The sequence below is a fragment of the Dendropsophus ebraccatus genome, chromosome 12 (assembly GCF_027789765.1).
Source record: "Dendropsophus ebraccatus isolate aDenEbr1 chromosome 12, aDenEbr1.pat, whole genome shotgun sequence".
NCBI lineage: Eukaryota > Metazoa > Chordata > Amphibia > Anura > Hylidae > Dendropsophus > Dendropsophus ebraccatus.
In genome coordinates, this window is record NC_091465.1 from 40,383,099 (window position 1) to 40,403,207 (window position 20,109).

Below are 20,109 nucleotides of genomic sequence, written 5' to 3' on the forward strand. Positions count from 1 at the left end.
GCTGCTGCTTTCTGCTGAAGACACAAAAACTGTGTCTGAGTTGTTTAGACTGTGTCTGAGCTGTTTTATCTGCTCTCAACCACCTCCTCCGGCCTCCCTTTGAGACGGCTGATGTAAACAAGTTCCTATCTGCAATTTTTTAATGCCTGAAGGATTAATCACAGTGAGTTCATCTGCAATTTGACCTCAGTTTAATTCTCCCAGGGAAGGGGGGGGAAGAAGGGGGAGATAGAGAGAAAATCTCGCATACAGTTTTTTGTGTCTTTAGAAGAAAGCAGCAGTTCTGAACTAGGGAAAGCAGAATGAATAGATAATAAGTTTGGAATGAATTGATAGAATCACCATGGGCAGCAACATATGAAAAGTATGGAACACCCGTTTAAATCTCCTGCCTCACCTGTACCTAAGGCTGGTTTTACATAACCGTAACATGATCACATTTTTGCTCCTGTAGTAGGGGACAAATTGTGGCCCAATTGTAGGTCTAATGGCACAAAACTGATCATGTGATGCTGTCAGTTCAGAGCATTAAACAGCGATTGGGCCTGAACTTGCAGCCATAATACAGAGGCAAAAATACTGTTTGTATTACACTGTGGCCTTATACTCATTTAATCTCACCTTCTATCTCCTGAGTTCCCTTGTACCAGCGTATTACTGCTGCTGGTTTACTGGCCATGGCTGTGCAATTCATCTCGACTTCTTCTCCTTCTACATACGTGTCCTTCTGCACATCAATCACCAAGTTGTTTGGTGGAACTGAAACAACAATAGAGTAAGGTGGTGAGAATCAACAAAATAATTCTAAATGAATTTACAAAAAGAATGAATACTAGGAAAGCCAGACAAACAGAAAATGAGGGTCGCACACATCAGATAGAGGTCAAACCTACTAATTTGGAAAAAGTGGCCTATGATCTAATGTGTATGGTGCCCCCTGGCTGTTTTTGGATGGGAAGCAAAAGAGGCATAAAGGTAACAACACACACTGGCGGACAAATTATCGTTCAGCTGTAATTTATCTCTTCCGTCCTTCCCATACACAGGAACGTTTCTGTGTTGATTTTGTGCTTCTTCAAGGATAGGGGAGGGTTAAGCCGCAGCCAGAGAGCTCTGGTTGTGGCTTATCTCTCCCAGAACAAAGGGTTCAGGCGGTGATTTTTCTATTATATCCATCCACTATCTTCACTGACATCATCTGTTAGTGGATGATCGGGAAAGTCCCATACACCCTATATGGAGGGCTTAATCTGCCACAAGCAGTGCATACGGTCGACAAAAGTATAAGGTGTACGACTAGCTTAAAGCAGTCGGATTGCAATATGTCTGATCCTTTGTTTCTGTGAAACATAAAGGGCTGGTAGTGGTTTATTTCTATTTCCTATTAGAATAAAAAAGCAGATCTGCTAAAAGCTCTCTCAAGAGTTTGGCTGGCTTTAGTTAATGGGTTATTTAGCTAGAAGTCAATCAGGGTAAGTAGATATGTGGCTTTACAATATCCAACTAAGCAGAGGCATTTATTTTTAGTCTGTATACTGATCAACTGTTAACCAAATCGAATGAAAAAAATGTGCGGGACACTTCCGGAAAAAAAAAAAAAAAATTAAAAGTGTTAACACAAATGATCAAAACAGGAAAGATAAATATTAAAACAAAATTTAAAAAAATGGTAAAACAGGAAGTCAGGACAGATTGCTCAGAAGATAACACGTTACATGACAATGAAGGTCGGCAGAACATAGCAACATTAGTTTTTTTCAGACTGTACAATTGAAAAAAATGAAAGCTAAAATTCGAGTATCAAGGAAATCGTAGAATTCAAAGAAATAATGAATCAGGGGTCGTCAGCAAAGCAATGACAGATATGCGGAATAATAGAAGGATGGGGATGCGACAGATGAAACAGACACAAATAGACTGGTATAAACAAAGAGAAAGCTGTAACTCCTTACTGAGCACAGTTATGGTGGTGTACGCCTCCTGGGGGGGGTCTGTGTAGAGCTGGCAGAAGTATCTCCCCTCATCGTGGATGGACACGTTGGTAAGAGACACCCTCAATTCACTACTGGAGAAGTTTACCAGCTGGAATCGCGAGTCCTTCAAAGCTGAAGATGAAAAGGGAAAACATTTTTAGATTTCACAAAAAAGGACTCAAACACAAAAACACAGGATATCAATATCCATCCTGGCAGAAAAAATACATTATACAAAGTATCAAAAGGCAAAGACTAAAAACCATTAAGTCAGCAAATGGACTAGTTAAAAAGAAAACTATTTAAAAAAATCAATAGTGCCAAGACGTATTGGGAATCAACTTATTGGAATGCACTTAGTATGTGGAGTTCTCCGTACACTTCTTGTCAGAGTGCAACTAGCTAATCTCTCGTTTTATAGATACTGAATACAATCACCAGTGTGAGCTGCCATTCACAGAACAACATGGCTGCCTCCCACCCTGTTCTATTTAATGGCACAGGTTCACCAGAGCTGGACAAATGCCAGGAGCCAGGTAGTCCATCTGTGCTTTCAATAAATTGTCTTTTAGCGTAAAATAACCAGAACAATATGTCCACTTTCTTCCAGAAACAGCACCACTCTTGTCCTCAGTTTGGGTGTGGTTTGGCAGTGAATTGATCTGAACTGCAATACCGCACACAACCTGGGGACAAGGATGGCACTGTCTTTGCAAGAAAGTAGCTAAATTATTTCTAATCTTGATTAACCTGTTTATTGCACAAGGACTCCCCCAAAAGAGAAGGAACCCCTGTCAGTCCCCAACCTAAAGTCATATTCAAGAAACAACTATCTACCATCTAAATAACACATTTTGTGCTCTGGTTTGTGGCACAGGTTATGGTTATGATTTTTTTTCCCCCCCAATAGAGGAAGTCAAAAAATGAAGAAGCCTTTGAGGGTTTCTTAACCCCTTAAGGTCAAAGCCAATTTTTGTTTCTGCACTTTTGCTTTTTCCACTTTGTGTTTAAAAGGCCATAGCACTTGCATTTTTTCACCTAGAGACCCATATGAGCCCTTATTTTTTGTGAAACCAATTGTACTTTGCAATGACAGGCATTATTTTTCCATAAAATATGCTGCGAAACCGGAAAAAAATTATTTGCGCTGTCAAATTGAAAAAAAAAAAAAAAAAAGGACTTTGTTTTGATTTCAGGGAGTTTCGGGTTTACGCCGCTCGCCCTATAGTAAAACTGACATGTTGTCTATGTTCCTTACATCAGTACGATTACAACAATATGTAACTTGCATAACTTTATTATTATTTAAAGGGCTTTAAAAAAATTAAATCCTTTAAAAAAAACTAAATTGTGGCGATACCAAATATGTTTATTTGTTTATAAAATGGGAAAAGGAGGGTGATTTGGACTTTCATTAGGGGAGGGGATTTTCTTTTATGAATAAAAACATTTTTTTACATTAACTAGAAGTCCCCCTGTGGGACTTGTATATACACAGCACTGATCTATCATAGAGATCAACGCTGTGTATATACACAGCAATGATCCATTAGATCGGTGATACATTGCTTTGGTCTGCTGCAGATCAGAGCAATGTATCGCCGAGTCGGGATCAGTGTCAGTGTGACGCAGAGGCCCGACCCGGCCAGAAGAACGGATCTACTCTACGTGATCGCATTGGGGGGGGGGGGGGGGATCCGACCCACTAGACATGAGATTAGGTATAAAGCTGCATTGAAATGCTTAATTTGAATAGCAGCCGGGAGCGGTGCCGTTCAGAGCGGGGTCCCAACCCCTCTCTGAACTCAACTCGCGCCACCATGACGTACCAGGTACGTCATGGGATGCTAAGGGGTTAAAAGAGAAGCCCTGTGAAACAAAAAATTACAGGAAGGCAGAAGGAATATAATAAACAAAGTATACTTACAGTATACTTACCGTTCTAAGTGGCGTCGCTCCTGAGTCTCTCTTCCAGCTTCCTGCAGCAACTCCAGCTGCAATGTCACATACTCAACTGATGGATTGCCCGCTCAGCCAGTCAGTGACTTGGGCAAGACACCAAAGCAGTATGCGATGTTTCAGCTGGAGGAGCCAGGTACATGACATACCTGCCAGAGAGACCCAAGAGCAGTGCTGCGGAGGTACGGGGACAGGTAAGTAAAAATTTTTATTATATTCCGGCATCCCCTTGCCTTCCTGTCATTTTTTAGTTTTAAAGGACTTTTCTTTAAGGGCACAGCATGACTTAAAGTAGGGCTGGGCGATATGGGCCAAAATCAATATCGCGATTAATCGCACATGTAGCCGCGGTAACGATAACTGAATGATAATTATGACACGCCCCTTTTTGCAAACCACACCCACTTGCTATGAAAAACTGTCAATATCAAAAAAGTAAAAAACTCACTGAGCATGACTATACAGGGGTGGCGGACAGGGGTGTATAACTATACAGGGGTGGCGGACAGGGGTGTATAACTATACAGGGGTGGCGGACAGGGGTGTATAACTATACAGGGGTGGCGGACAGGGGTGTATGACTATACGGGGGGGGGGGTGGACAGGGGTGTATGACTATACAGGCGGGGGGTGGACAGGGGTGTATGACTATACAGGAGGGATAGGGGTATATGACTATACAGGGGGGAATGACTATACAGTGGGGGGGGGGGGATGGGGGTGTATGACTATACAGGGGGGGTAGGGGTGTATGACTATACAGGGGGGACGGACAGGGGTGTATGACTATACAGGGGGGATAGGGGTGTATGACTATACAGGGGGGACGGACAGGGGTGTATGACTATACAGGGGGGATAGGGGTGTATGACTATACAGGCGGGGTGGGCGGACAGGGGTGTATGACTATACAGGCGGGGTGGGTGGGCAGGGGTGTATGACTATACAGGGGGGACGGACAGGGGTGTATGACTATACAGGGGGGGCAGGGGTGTATGACTATACGGGGGGGGGGGAGAGGGGTGTATGACTATACAGGGGGGCGGAGAGGGGTGTATGACTATACAGCGGGGGGGGGACAGGGGTGTATGACTATACAGCGGGGGGGGGGGACAGGGGTGTATGACTATACAGAGGGGGGACAGGGGTGTATGACTATACAGGGGGGGGGGACAGGGGTGTATGACTATACAGCGGGGGGGGGGACAGGGGTGTATGACTATACAGAGGGGGGACAGGGGTGTATGACTATACGGGGGGGGGCGGACAGGGGTGTATGACTATACGGGGGGGGGGCGGACAGGGGCGTATGACTATACAGGCGGGGTGGGCGGACAGGGGTGTATGACTATACAGGCGGGGTGGGTGGGCAGGGGTGTATGACTATACAGGGGGGACGGACAGGGGTGTATGACTATACAGGGGGGGGGCAGGGGTGTATGACTATACAGGGGGGGCGGAGAGGGGTGTATGACTATACAGGGGGGGCGGAGAGGGGTGTATGACTATACAGGGGGGGGACAGGGGTGTATGACTATACAGCGGGGGGGGGGACAGGGGTGTATGACTATACAGCGGGGGGGGGGGACAGGGGTGTATGACTATACAGAGGGGGGACAGGGGTGTATGACTATACAGGGGGGGGGACAGGGGTGTATGACTATACAGCGGGGGGGGACAGGGGTGTATGACTATACAGAGGGGGGACAGGGGTGTATGACTATACGGGGGGGGGGGCGGACAGGGGTGTATGACTATACGGGGGGGGCGGACAGGGGCGTATGACTATACAGCGGGGGGCGGACAGGGGTGTATGACTATACGGGGGGGGCGGACAGGGGCGTATGACTATACAGCGGGGGGCGGACAGGGGTGTATGACTATACAGGGAAATGTAGTTCCCTTAGTAACAGTACAGGGCTGTAGCATAGGAGGAATGAATGGGCTGCAGCAGGATGTCTCCTATAACTTATCCTGCCTGCTGCAGCCCATTCATTCCTCCTATGCTACACTCCTGTACTGTTACTTAGGGAAGTACAGGACAGCCGCCCCCAAATGCTGCTCCTCCAGCTCTGACACGCCGGCATCCCTGCACACACAGGAAACATGGGCAGTGTTCGCCGGCCGGGTGTGTGGGGGAGGAGCCTCGGAGGGGAGAGGTGGGGGGCCTCGGACAGGACGGGACCAGTGGGGGGCATCGGACGGGACTGGACCGCTGGGGGTGGGGTGGTATCGGACAGGTGAGGAGCCTCAGACGGGACCGGACGGGTAAGGAGGGCGGGCGCTTGGACGGGACTTGCGGGGGGCGGGGCCTTCTTACACTGCTGCTCCTCCACCACCTCCCGCTCTGATATTAGCGCCCCTGCACATAATGTACAGCGCTAATGCCAGGCGGCGTGCGTGTGTGCGGGGGGGCGCTCTCACAGGATGGGCGCAGTGAGGGGGCACTCTAACAGGGAGATAGAAAAGCAAAAATACCGCAGATACCGTCCTGGCTAAGTTGAGGTCGGTTAACCGACGCCAGTGACGGTATCGGTATTTTTGCGGTATACCGCCCAGCTCTAACTTAAAGTGATATCTTAGAACTCTCGGTGGAAATTGTTTAGATTTTATAGGTAGTCTTTTAGGCAAGGCAATAATTCCTTGGCAAAGGGTTGTGTAAGTTAGTTCTCTGCAGTCTATGACTCTTCCTTTTGGAGAAGATTCCAGCTTGGCTAAATTACATAGTCATCTTAATAGGGTAATTTAATTGTTATTTATTTATTTTTAAATACTTTTGACATTTCATAGACATGTCAAAGGTTTTGATTGGCCTTGGTCTGGATGCTAAGACCCTTACCAATCACTAGAATGAGCAAGGAGAAACATGATTTTCTCCTTATCTCTCAATCCTGCAGAAGGCGGACAATGAGGTGGGAGATCAGGAAAGATTAGTGGGGGTCAAAGCAATCAAAACGTTTGACATTTTTTTTCCAACAGTAACACATTAATGGTAAGACAGTCTTACAGGGATTCTATCTCTAATAACTAAAGACTGGCAGCTTTCTTCCGTATCAAGGAAAGCTAACTTACATATATTTGGGAGAGAGATGGGAGTAGAGATGAGTGAACCTTAAACGTGATTAGATTCCTACAAACCCTTGCGCTCTTTATTTGATTACCAGTGGCTGAAGAAGTTGGATCAAGACCTAGGGAGTCCTGGAAAACATGGATACAGCCTATGGTTGGAGGTAGCGTGTTCGAGGTTCATTCATCTCTATTTAGGGGATGTTTAGGCTATGTTCACACTATGTTTAACACACTATGTTAAACCGCCGGCTGCCTGGCTGCATTTAGGATGTTCCTGCAGCCGATACTGCTGTATCGGCTGCAGGAACGTTCTTTTTTTAATAATTGATTTTCGGGCACCATCGGGTGTGGCAGCAAATCAATTAGCCATTCACTTCAATTACATTGTGTGAACAGCTATTATTTCCGGATGCTGTTCACTGAACAGCATCCGGAAATAATAGGCAGGTACATAATTTAACGCCCGTTCTAAAGAATGAGCATTAACATAACGCTGTGAGAACACAGCAGGCAGCGTTGCATTGACTATAACGCAATGCCGCCCATGCAGTAAGGAACGGACGCTGATTCCGTTGCAATCAGCGTCCGTTCTTTACAGAAAAATGACGTAGTGTGAACATAGCCTTATGCTGTATGTTGCTATATGTGGCTATCCACTGCTTGTTATGTGAACAGCAGGCAGTCAAAGGTTCTTCTAGCATTCTGACATAATTTTACTGAATTTGAAGTTTGCATAAAGGTAAGGGTGGACACATACTGTCAGATCCCTTTATAATATAACAGCAGCTATAATGGATCTTTACTCAAAAGTCAGAAAAGTTACCAATTACATATAAAAGCTTCTAGCTGAGGAGAGATATAGGTGCACATTGCTTTCTCCACAGGTGACAGCACCCACATTATATAAATGAATAATGATGATGAATAGTGACGAGAGGTGGCCCAAACTACTATACAAATAAACATTGGCCATACAGTAGAAGACGACTATGGCCAGGAGAGATCAACAACATGTTAGAGACTGACTGACAACGATAAAGCGAGGTCAGGAGGAGCAGTACGATCACATTTCATCGGTTATTAGTCATAGGCGAGAGAGGTGGGGATGCTCGGTAATGAGCTAGATTGTCTGCTGCTAAGTAACACTTCCACAGATTAACTGTGCTTGAAGGATGAAGAAAGTAACAATGTTTTACTCAATATAAAATGTATCAGCGGCTTATCCTTAGACAACAGGTCATCACTAATGTAATGCCTCTCCAACACGTTTCATACAGAAGGAACATCTATAGACTTTGTTTTTCTGTTTCCTTTATAATGTACATTTTTGCACTCCCTTATCTGACCTTGGTTTGCATACCTTTCTTTAGATATGCGAGCTCACTATGATGAGAATACCCATAAACCAGCTGGAGATAGACACCCAGCTCTCCAAAATAAAAGTTAGCATTTTCCTAGCAATAATAATAGCAATAAAAAATTTCACACATAGTCATTCACTAACTGAGTAAAAGAAAAAAAAAAGAAATCAGTGGGTAGGAAGAAGGTCCGCATGGCAGACGACCAAACGATGTCAAACCTGACAACCCAGGAAGCAAACCAGCCATATTTATAGAGGAAATCTGCTTTCCAGCCAGACCATCAAGAGTACTCACCATGATACCCCCAAACCCCTTCACACTGCTCATGGCTTCCTGCAATGCCTGCTCAGCCAATCACTGGCAGCAACAAAGACTCAACTCAGCTGGTGAATGTTTTCCAGGCACTAGAGATGAGCGAACCTGGAGCATGCTCGAGTCCATCCGAACCCGAACTTTCGGCATTTGATTAGCGGTGGCTGCTGAAGTTGGATAAAGCCCTAAGGCTATGTGGAAAACATGGATATAGTCATTGGCTGTATCCATGTTTTCCAGACAACCTTAGAGCTTTATTCAACTTCAGCAGCCCCCACTAATCAAATGCCGATCGTTCGGGTTCGGATGGACTCGAACCCGAACCCGATTCGCTTATCTCCACCAGGCACTGATATTCAAATGCCGATTTTGTTTTGTGTGAACCAGAACTTTTGGCAAGTTCACTCATCTCTACTCATCACCGCAGAGGACTGGCTCCAGAGACTTAGGGTACTATTAGATGGGCCGATGAAGACCTGATCAATATTGTAAACGATCTGATAGATAGGCTCTCGTTTACTGGGTCTATTACATGGCCCGATAATCGTTTATCAAGGGCTGCACGGACATCGTTAGCAAAGTCCATTCAGCCCTTGTCCAAACAGTTAATACATTATCTGCCGATGCTCCCGGTCTTCTCCTGCGCTCTGCATGCTTCCCGGTCCAGTGGTTGCAGCTTCAGAGCGGTCTCTGACAGGCCGCTCAATCAATCCCTGTCTGGGATGATCATTTTAAGACACAATCAGCCGATGACCGTTTCATTGGCTGACCGTTGCCTTAATTACACAGAGCGATAATCAGCCGATTATCGCTCAATGTAATAGGGCCCTTACTGTACAGTCTGTCCTGTAAGTGACAGGGTTGTTTTTACTCACTCTGGCCCATTTAAAAAATACATCAACAGGAAAAACTCTTTTGACGTTCAGCTGAAACTCTCTTTCAATGGGGGGCAGGGTGTGTTACTTTTACAGGAAGACATAAACACAACTTTTATTAAATCTCTTGTCTCTCTCCTGCTTGTTACACTGCCACAACCTGACTCCCTGAAGAGCTGCTGTACAGCAAAACATGTCGGGGAGGTAATACTAGAATAAGTGTGTGAAACTGGAGAGATAATGAAGTGACAGATCCACAATCCTTAAGGGCTAAAGGTGACCATATATACAGTTATCTCTCCAGACCTCCACACACACAAACATTCAGCTTGAGTAAATGTTAATGTGTTTTCTATGGGCAGAGGAGGGGGAGGCCACAGCCAGACGGCTTTGGTGCCAGGTTATCCCTCCAAGGAACAGGGTTGGAGATGGAAATCCAACATCCCTGATGCTTCTTTATACAAAGAGGCAGGAGGCTTCTATACCTTAGACACAGGGGCTGGAAACCTTTAGTCCCCACATGTTGCTAAACTACAATTCCTATCATACCTGCACAGCCAAAGGCACTATGAGAGTTATAGACGGATGCATCGAATTGATCTTGTGAACAGAGGCAAAATTTTAATAATTTTGCTGTAACTCTGTTCAGTGTAGTAAAATATCATGTCTCTATAAAAGCAACAATACACACATACATGTGTGAACTGAGTGGGTAGATTTTTTTGCAACCATAAGTGATTCAACAGTAGTGTGTACAGAGTGACAGTAAAAAAGAGCTCATTATACAAACAATAGCACTTTCTGAGGGTAAGATCACACTTATTACGATGCAAATTTTGCAGTATACGCTGACAACCTGGGAAAATAGAGTTCCGATGTATATCACAGCATACCCCGGCAGATCCATTCATTTCAATGTGCTGAATGTGCTCTTAAAGTGACTCTTTTTGGCATATTTGTGAATGGATGGTGTTTATTTCGCAAGACACACACACATATATTCACATATGTGCTAAATAGAGCCACTTTTAGACTACATTCAGCACACTGAAATGAATGGATGCAACAGGAGCATGTTATGGTATATGTTATCATCCTAATCTCCCAAGGTTACGAATGTGAATCACTAAATTTGCATTGTAATAAATGTGAGCTTGGTTTAAGCTATGTCTGGTCCCTCAGTGGCATATACTGGGCAACCCCTGTATTGATGATACATTAGGGCAAATAGATGAGGAATATATTGCTTTTTGGCTGCTCTATTCATGTAAAAAACAAAAAGTGATATACTGGTGGTACATTCATGTTAATGCAATGTATTAATTTAAAAACCTTTAAGACTTCCTACATCCTGGGGTCCTTAACTGATCTTTAAAGACCATAGATGTAATGAACTAGAAAAATAATCTGTAAATGAGGTTGAAGATGCTCACCTACAAAAAAATAAATAAATATATATATATATATATATATATATATATATATATATATATATATATTTCTGTAACACAAAAACTAGCAATCGACAACTGTGGGTAAAAACTGCCAGGAACAAAGACACTGCATTAGTGCATCTACTGTGGAGGCGAACGGCAAATATAGAGAATAAATAAACCATTACGTATCACTGAGTAACAGGCCAAGGGGAAAGAAAAAGAAGTACTGCTGAGAAATGTGTAACATTACCTGTAATAAGCCGTCCTACAGAGCTGGAAAGCAATAATGCATTACTGAGATACAGCAGATAACGGAGTAACTGTGTTCATAGCTGTGCCGGGGATTGTAATAGCATTACTGTGCAACAAAGATTTTGTGGACCCTTAAATTTTACAGATCTGCTTAGTGTGGATGGTGATGACAGATTGGTTTTCTGCAGCAATCAATAAATCAGAAGCCATTTGTGACCGGCTGACTGTCAAAATCGTGATGTAATGCAAGATGATGTATGTAATAAAACATGTAACATGCCAGTGGAGCACAGCGGCTGTCAAAACAAGTGAGCTGCATTAAATAATTATTCGTGGGACAGTCAAATCCTTCTGGGTTGGGAAAAAAAAAAAGCAAGTGTGATCATGTACAATGTATACTATGGGTAGATATAGGGAAAAATGCAAAGGATACAAATCCAGCCTACTGCATTTCAGATACTGATGGGTGTATTTACAGGGGGAGATCACGTGGCCAATAAAGAATAAACCTTTTCTGAACCTTGATAGATATATTAAGCGACTGCATAAATAGTAATTTTCTAGTATAGACATGTTATGAGAATCCTTTTAGGTTATGAATCCATAGCAACATCCGGCTTCATGGGTAATGACAGACAACATATCTCCATAAAGGAAGATGATGGTAATGCTGCTATTTTACTGCAAACGGCAGGCAACTAGATATCACTATGGAGCCCTAGCCTCAAATGCAGGAGATTCTCTGGAATCATACTACTGCATTACCAGAGGATATTTCCTAATGTATAGTGTTAAAATCCAGTTATCTCGCTGCAGGGGGGAAGGAAATGTTTGTATTCTGAGCTCTCGTCTATAAAACAGATGGGCTCTCCGTACATATTGCCATGTATGGGGCAGAGATATGACCCGGTTAATCAACCATTACACTTAAAATATAAGAAATTCCCGATAATTGACCTATAGGAAAGGGACAGCAATCAAGAAAGTGTCAGCTGACTGTATTGTTTATGCAGCCGTAAATATTATTGCTGGTCTGATATGGGTTGTGTGGCCAACAGTAAAGGAATTAAAGGACCGCATGAACAATGAAGAGATCGTTCATTTGGCCCTGCCAGCATAGTGATTACATAGGCATCGATCTGTCAGTGAAGTTTATCTGGAGTGGCCTGGTCCGGTCCATAAAAATTCAAGAGGATCACCCAGTGAGCCTAGGCACAAACACAATAATGGGTAGCAAAAGGTTCACCAGAAGACAACCTATTTGTAATGGAGTTTGCAGTCAGTCACTTGATATTTTACGTCTATTCTCTATGGGTTGATTCACAAATGGCCATTTACCCTCACTGATATTATTCCCTGCATGTGCAAGAGCAATAAAGATTGTGATGCACTAAAAATGGATGTGAAAAAGTTCTGTAAAGATGAAGGGTGAGTTCTGAGAACCCTACTTGGAAACAGTCTGCAGCAGTCACTTACGTCTGAAATCTCGGAAGTAGATGGTTTGCCGGTTGGGGTTCAGCAGTTGGATTACAGAATCATCGTTGTTCTTGACTCGACAACTAATGGTCGCCACTTCTCCTTCTACCACCGTCACATTCTCTGTCTCAAGATTCTGACGCTCTCCTGGAAAGCAAAAATAAATAATAAGACAATGAGCATGGCCTAGATAATAAAGAAGAAGTTGGACCCTGTCCACACCTCCAGAGCCTCCAATATAATGCTGAAAAAGAGTCAGACAGTGACAACCTTCTATGTGATTTACGTGTTTGGCCAATCCTTTGAACTTCTTAAATATTCTAGCAGAAGGCTTTGAGGTTTTTTTTTTTGGCAATTTAAATATCAGGTAATACAGGTCATTTCCAGGCAGTGAATGTGAGCTAAATACATGGGTATTACCACCATGTATGTTTAGTTCAAAGAATATACCCTAAATGGTTAACAGATTGTGCCCCACCAACTATCTCTAAAACAGATCTCTAAAGCTTGCCACATCCAGGTGGAGAGTGAATGTTTCCCTAAGTTCCAAAAATGGTAGGAGAGAGCAGTGGACATGTGTTCATTCATTTTCCACCTGGATGTGGTGGCTGGTACATAAGATGTCTTAAAGGAGAACTAAAAGCTAGTACATCCAATGCCATATTTATGGAGAATCCCTCCCTAGGAACACAGGGTCTCCATATTATGTTGCCACATAGAAATGGCAGTAGACAGTATGCCCTCAGAGCAGGGGTTATTCATGCATTTCTATAGCTTAAACTCTGTCATCCATTACATTGAAGTCACCTAACGTTACGGCGGAGGAGGGCACACCTCATCCCAACATGTGTCTAAACACACGAAGAACAGATTGAATACACATACACTATTTTTTTCATTCCATTTTAGAACTTTAATTATTTAAGAAGCCGGTCTGTTCAGTGGGTGTCTCACAAACAGGCTCCCTGAAAACTCGACACACACTACTGGGCACCAGTCCAAGTACATTTAGTAGCCTGATTGGTGAAGGGGGGAGAAACAGCGCTCCCCCTGTCCTGGCCACCTGTTCTGGTGTGGCAAGAGCAGCACTAGGCTGCGTGTTCATGGTTAAAAACACTGAATATAAAGAGTTTTCCCCTCTGATCCACTGGAATAAGAGAGTGCGTCAACCATGGCTGCTGAATAACGTGTACTTGCATGAGAATTCACATTGAAATCTGCTTATACTATATAGTCTACAAGAACATTGATGTGCTCATATGTTGTCTAAAAGAAGCAAGTTTTGTGTGTTTGAAATTATAAAAACAAAGAAAAGTAAGGGGGGGGGAGGAAACGGCCAGAGAATTTTGTCGCCTTCGCAAGTATCAGGTACTGGTTGACAATCATTAATGGCAGCTATTATAATGCCCATTTTGAGCCAACGTTCCATTGATTTACCCACTTTTAGTCCAGCCCCTACCATCCCCTACTACTAGTTTTGGCTATGCTATATGCTAATGAGGGAATAAACTGGGTACAAGCCATTCTCAAGAGTCAGCACTTAGGTTTACAACTGAGCAGTGATGACAATCCTCTTGACAGTCTAAGGATATAATTGCAACCTTTGACCTGTTGAGGGGGCAGGCAATACTGCTGAGTTGTGAGCATTCTTATTGTTAAGAACGTAGAGGTGGTGGAGGTCCAGTAGATAGTCTATGCACTAAATAACATATCGGGTACAAAACTAACTTGACCGTATAGGGTGAATATTGGCCAAACAGAACGGATATTGCCCAATGTAAGACACCCAGCCATTAACCGATGAACGGGCAACCACTCCTGGATTGTTCATGCCGTCCTTCACTTCACCATCATTGACGACCGTAATGATGTAAGTAAAGAACTGCACAAACGATCAAAGAAAAATTTGTATGGCCCCAGCCATATATCTGTAGAGCCGTGCAAAGAGCTCATTAAATGAGTGTCAATCTCCTAGATTGGTGCTTGTATTGGGCACGGGTTTGCCCATCTCAAAGGTCCCATAACTGGGGAACATGGAGATAGGTGATAGGAAAAATAAAGGATGAATCAATGGTGCAGCAGCTGGGTTTTCCAGAGGACGACCCATACAAAAGGTTCTCTTTAACACAGACTGTATGGAACACCACAAACCATAAACCACAAGCACCCCAAGTGGTGACCACAGGCACTTACAATGTCAGGGTTTGATTGCTGAAATGACCCTTTATATGGGTATATTATACAATATTAAATAGCAGAAAATTTCAGATCACAAGTAGATCTAACTCATAAATGTGAATGGTGAATACGTTCTACTCGAAATAGGCCGGTCAGAGAGTGACTATTTTATTAAACTCGGCACAGTCCAACTCAGATGGAAATTTTGTGGGATATTAACATCTCCTTCTATTGGAAAGAGACTGAATCCTTTCCCCGACTCCTGCAGTTTCTGCATAATATGTGCGTCAAGTATGGAGAATCCATAGTGAATATGTATCAGTGGACTCCATGACACTGCCATTCATGGGATGTGGAAGTAACAAGGCACACAATGCCGCATTAAAGAGATTAATTCAGTTCTATGTAATAAACAAATACGAGCGGCTGGATGTAGAATACCAATATAGATGGGCCGGTGTCTAATGCAGATTAATCTCCCTGCAGAAAATCCATACACAATGCTTTGTGTAAACAGGGCCGCATCAATCTGTATTATACACCGAGATCTACATTCCATATACAGAATACAACATATAGCCCTGAATAATACCATTAACATTCCAGTCAGCAAGTAGGCCATTTGCAATGGACAAAAAGCAATACATTTTATACTGATTTTAACTAGGCTGACATCTATATACTGAATACGCATAAATAAAAGCTGCCCACGCACATAAAAGATGTGGTGATGGGCAGCGCTGAATAGAAGTGCTGGGTGCCATATAACAAGTTCTTTACATATGTACCTCTTTCTATGTGTATTTTATTCTGATGTGCTAGAAGACTGTGGCTTAATTGAAAAGTTGTCAGGATGAGGAATTTTTTCTTTCCTTCAGAAAAATGGCGTCACTCTTGAACATAGACTGTGTTTAGTATTGCAGCTTGTGAACCACGATGCGCATACAATAATAGGATATGAACGGTAGAGACCTTATCATTCCTATCACAAACGTTATCTCCTATTCATAGGACGGCATAACAAGCTAATTGCTGGGGCTCTAAAGGTCCTTTTAGATATACAATCTTTGGCCGTCCGCAACAAAACTAATCGAGTGGCGGGGCCGCACGAACGATCACTGTATCATTCGCGTGGCCCTTTAAGTTCATTGCTATCGGCTGCACATTCTCTGTTTACACAGGGAAATCGGCAACCGATAGAGATTGACTTTAAAGCCTGCACAAAAGATGTGATCAGCCGATCATTAGGCATATTTCAGATGCACGGCTGATCATTGCCTTCAGTGAAAGCCCATTAAGCCAATCAGTGAAGGGCTGGGATGGGACAGCGTCGCGGCTGGTGATTGGCTGAGGGGGCTGTCACTCTTGTCTAGTCACTGACCACTGCTGTTCTGTCTCAGTCAGTAATTGGCTGAGCGGGCTGGAAGGGACACCCAAGATGCAGAAGACACCCAAGACACAGAAGAGGATACTGGGAGAGCGCGGACAGATATGCATTGTATCAAAACAGCTATTGTTTAGCTGTTTTAGTGCAGCTTGTTACGGTTTGCAAATATAATGCCAAAAATGTACGCACCTGGTGAACCAAAAAAAAAAAAAAAAAAATTGCTCATCTTTAATCACTATGGCTAGTGCTCCATTCAATCTCTCTTATATTAGTTCAGAAGCCCTATGAACCATTGAGCATGGTACACCAGTAGGGGTGTGACCTCAACTTCTCGGCATTTTAACCTTCATCCTGGGATCTTAAGATGGGAGTACCCCTTTAATATCCTAAGGATACTAGTCATATATTAGGACATGGTTTAAAGGTATTTCCCAGGATTTAAAACAGCTCCACATACATCTAGTTCAGTAGAAATGAGCTTCCATACTAGACTCAACATGAACAGGAGAGGTGATGTTTACAGGAGCAGCCATGTTTTTCTAATCCTGGACCGCTAATATTTAATACATTGTTGTAATTGGAAATGCTTTCTGATGTGGTGTAATAACAAGACAGCAGGGAATATGATAGTCTCCTCTACTGTTCCTTTAACCTATGGATGGACTTTAATCTATAGCCGCTTGTGAAACAGCTCATGTTTCCGGAAATTCCCTGCAGTCATGTATATTACCAGAACGCTCCGCAAGATAAAGGGAGAGTTTCCTAAAGTAACACTATACAAGAAGACGTCTTCAGGCAACCTTGCTGATAACTGTCAGAGGTATAGAGTAAATCTGAAGCCTTCAATGAGAAAACGTATAGGATAAATAGAAACATGATAAATTACAGACAGAGGTGTAGCTATAGGGGGTCAAAATGGAGCAGTCACATCCGGGTTTTAATGCCCAAAGGCTCAAACACACAGTAAGGTATCAGTATTCTTAGTGGCAGATGGTAGATGGGGACGTGACCGAATTAGCATTGGCACTCAGAGTAACTCCTCTGCCAACAGATATTTGCTAATAGGAACTAATAGTATTGAAAGACTGTGATCATAAGAGGCAACCACCTATTGCAGCTGTCTGGATGTAATGGTCCTTTTACAGGGAGCAATTATTCTTTAATCTTTTGTGATAACAATCGCATTTGAGCGATAATCGGCTCGTGTAAATGCAGCTAACGATCAAGTGACCGACGAGAAATCGTTCATCTTGGTCTTTCAACTTGTTCTCAAATCATTGCTGGTCGTTCGCTGATAATTCGCAGATCGCTTTGTCTAAACAGTCTTTCACAGATTCAGCCTAGTGTGTGAGATGGCCTTCAGCGATCTTAAAACGATTATAATAACGATTTTTTCAAACAATTTATCTCTTCGTCTAAACATTATAAAAACAAAATTGTCGCCTCAAAATCGTTAAATGATCGATTGAGCGAATTATTGCTCTGTGTAAAAGGACCATAAGACAAGGTCGTTAAGAGCCCTATTACATGTGCCGATACCCTAGACTTGATCATTAAGCGATTGCTGGACTGTTCGTGTGGCCTTTTATTCCATCTATTCACCAGCCATAAACCCCCCGATGTTTGGCTGGGGAAAGTCTTTTTTTTTTTTACCATGTCAGAATGAAGCAATCAGCCAATGAAGAAACACTTTCTGGTTCGTCGGCCCTATGATTGAGTGTAATATCTGCCTGTTGGGCCTGTATTTGTTTTGTGTTATAACATCCTAAGGTTGTAGGGGGACATGATGTCACCTGGGCTAAAAATAAACAAAAGCCCCCCAATAAAAACATGGATGCCCCTGACGATTTTGGTGGGGCTGGCCAACTCTTCTTTTTCACAACATATAAACGTTGGCCCAAACTAGATGTATGTGTGTATGGAGTTATTAGGAAAGATATATGGGCACCTAACGAATGGCAGGGACCACCAGAGTATTGGTGCTGGAGCAGCAGGGGATATATTCCCTAAATAATGTTTTTTTTCTTACTCTATTACATTACCTGCTGTTAGGCTAATTTTTTTTAAACCTTTTCCAATATGGCTGCATTATGCCATCTGACACAGGCCTAAGGCTGGCTTTAGAATTACAGGAAGCCATATATTTAGAGTCAAGCACAGGATCAGATGTGTCCTGTGAGATCAGCAAAGAAAGCTTTGGGAAAGGCTTCCCTGATCTCACCGGACACAGTCCAATCCTCCCTTTTGCACTTAATATATAGCTTATGCTTAAAGCCATAATACCACAGTGTGAAAGCGGCCTATAGCTGATCCCATAAGAGGCCAGGTTTATGTCATCCTAAAGGGCAGAAGTGTCTCAAAGTACACAACCTCTTTAGAAGAGATTACAGACGAGACTGTGGGCTCGGCACCTGTAATTCGATGCTATCAATAATCCACGCCATTATAATTACTTTACTGTTTCTTAGACATTAAGTATATTATTAAACAAAACAATAAAAGTAATTGTTTCCTCCCAAACGACAGGCACGAGCCAGGTCCAAAATCCGATGTACAAACCCCTAATTTACTGGTTGCAAGTGGAAATTTTCATCACCGCCACACATACACTTGCAGCTGTGTGTGTCATAAAATCACTCATCCTTGAAAAAGAATCATCACTGATGTTAACCAGTCAGGGAAAAAAACACAGTTGGTCCTTCCTTGATACAGGTACATAAATATATATTACAAATTTCCATTTGCATAAGAGATGCTTTGTGCAGGTGCAGCTGGCAAGGTGGATTCTATTAGTATGGATCCTCACTCTTCGCTCACCAGTCCCTTCTATGTGACTTAAAGCCATTGGCACGGACCTGAGAAATAAAGTGCTATACTAATCAGCCAGAAATTGGTTCAGGTCTGCGGCAGGGTCGGGGGACGCCGGAGAATGCGGTGGGCGACACATGAAGCAGGACATGCTTCAGCAGTAATGATCCTGATTCCCAGCAGGGCAGCAGTGACTGCTTCCTTATGTGTGCTATTAGGTCGTGCACACAGCTCTACTGTCCCCATTACCCATGCACAACACCATACCGGAGCGAGCCTACACCTGCAAACTAGCGCCTAATTCAATATACATCACAGGACAGCAACAAGGCGCCTCTCGTATAAAAGCCTTCGGTGATGGGAAGTGACACAATGCATAGTATATGGAAATGTAACACACTTCAGAAAATATCTCGAGATAAAAAAGGTGCTAATAAGAAATTAAAGAAGTGAATAAATAAGTCAGATATAATAAGAACAAACGGATACTGTACTCGCATCATTGATAACGCTACAAAGCAACAAAACAGAGATGACGCACAATAGTGAAACACCCCCCGAAGGTCCTTGGAGAGAATTCTATTCTTAGTTTCGCAACATTTTCATGCAATTGGATATGGAATAGTAGACACGTGGGTCCCATCCTGATTCATTAAAAGAGTCACCAGTTTCTCAATTGCCCATTTAACTATTAAAGGGGGGTGTCCAGGCTTATAAAACCATAGCTGATTTCTGCTGAAAACACACATCTGTCTGCAGGTTGGATAAGGTATTGCACCTTAGAAGTGCTCATTTTAAAAGGAGCTGAGCTGCAATGCCAGACACAAAACCAGGAGACTAGGGCAGAGCAGTGTTAGAACTAAAGCAGCCATGTTTTTCTGGACAAACTCTATAATAAATATTTAATAGTGATGAATAAGGATATACAGAATCCGTGCCAATAAGCTTCACCATCCTATAGGCTCCACTGTATGGTCAGGTGGATTCTGCCGTCCGCCCAAACAATTGACTTTTTTGGGCAGA

At 43.1% G+C, this 20,109-nt stretch overlaps 1 protein-coding gene across 5 annotated transcripts in view; it reads right to left on the bottom strand.

The window, feature by feature from the left end:
• Window positions 1-20,109, bottom strand: part of CADM1 (cell adhesion molecule 1) — a 211,444-nt gene that overhangs the window by 63,600 nt on the left and 127,735 nt on the right. For all 5 annotated transcript variants that reach the window (XM_069947024.1, XM_069947023.1, XM_069947022.1 and 2 more), the window contains 3 exons: window positions 12,714-12,860; window positions 1,953-2,105; window positions 622-759 (listed from right to left, as the gene is read on the bottom strand). In XM_069947024.1, the coding sequence (XP_069803125.1) occupies window positions 622-759; window positions 1,953-2,105; window positions 12,714-12,860 (438 nt within the window). The remainder of the gene's footprint in view (window positions 1-621; window positions 760-1,952; window positions 2,106-12,713; window positions 12,861-20,109) is intronic.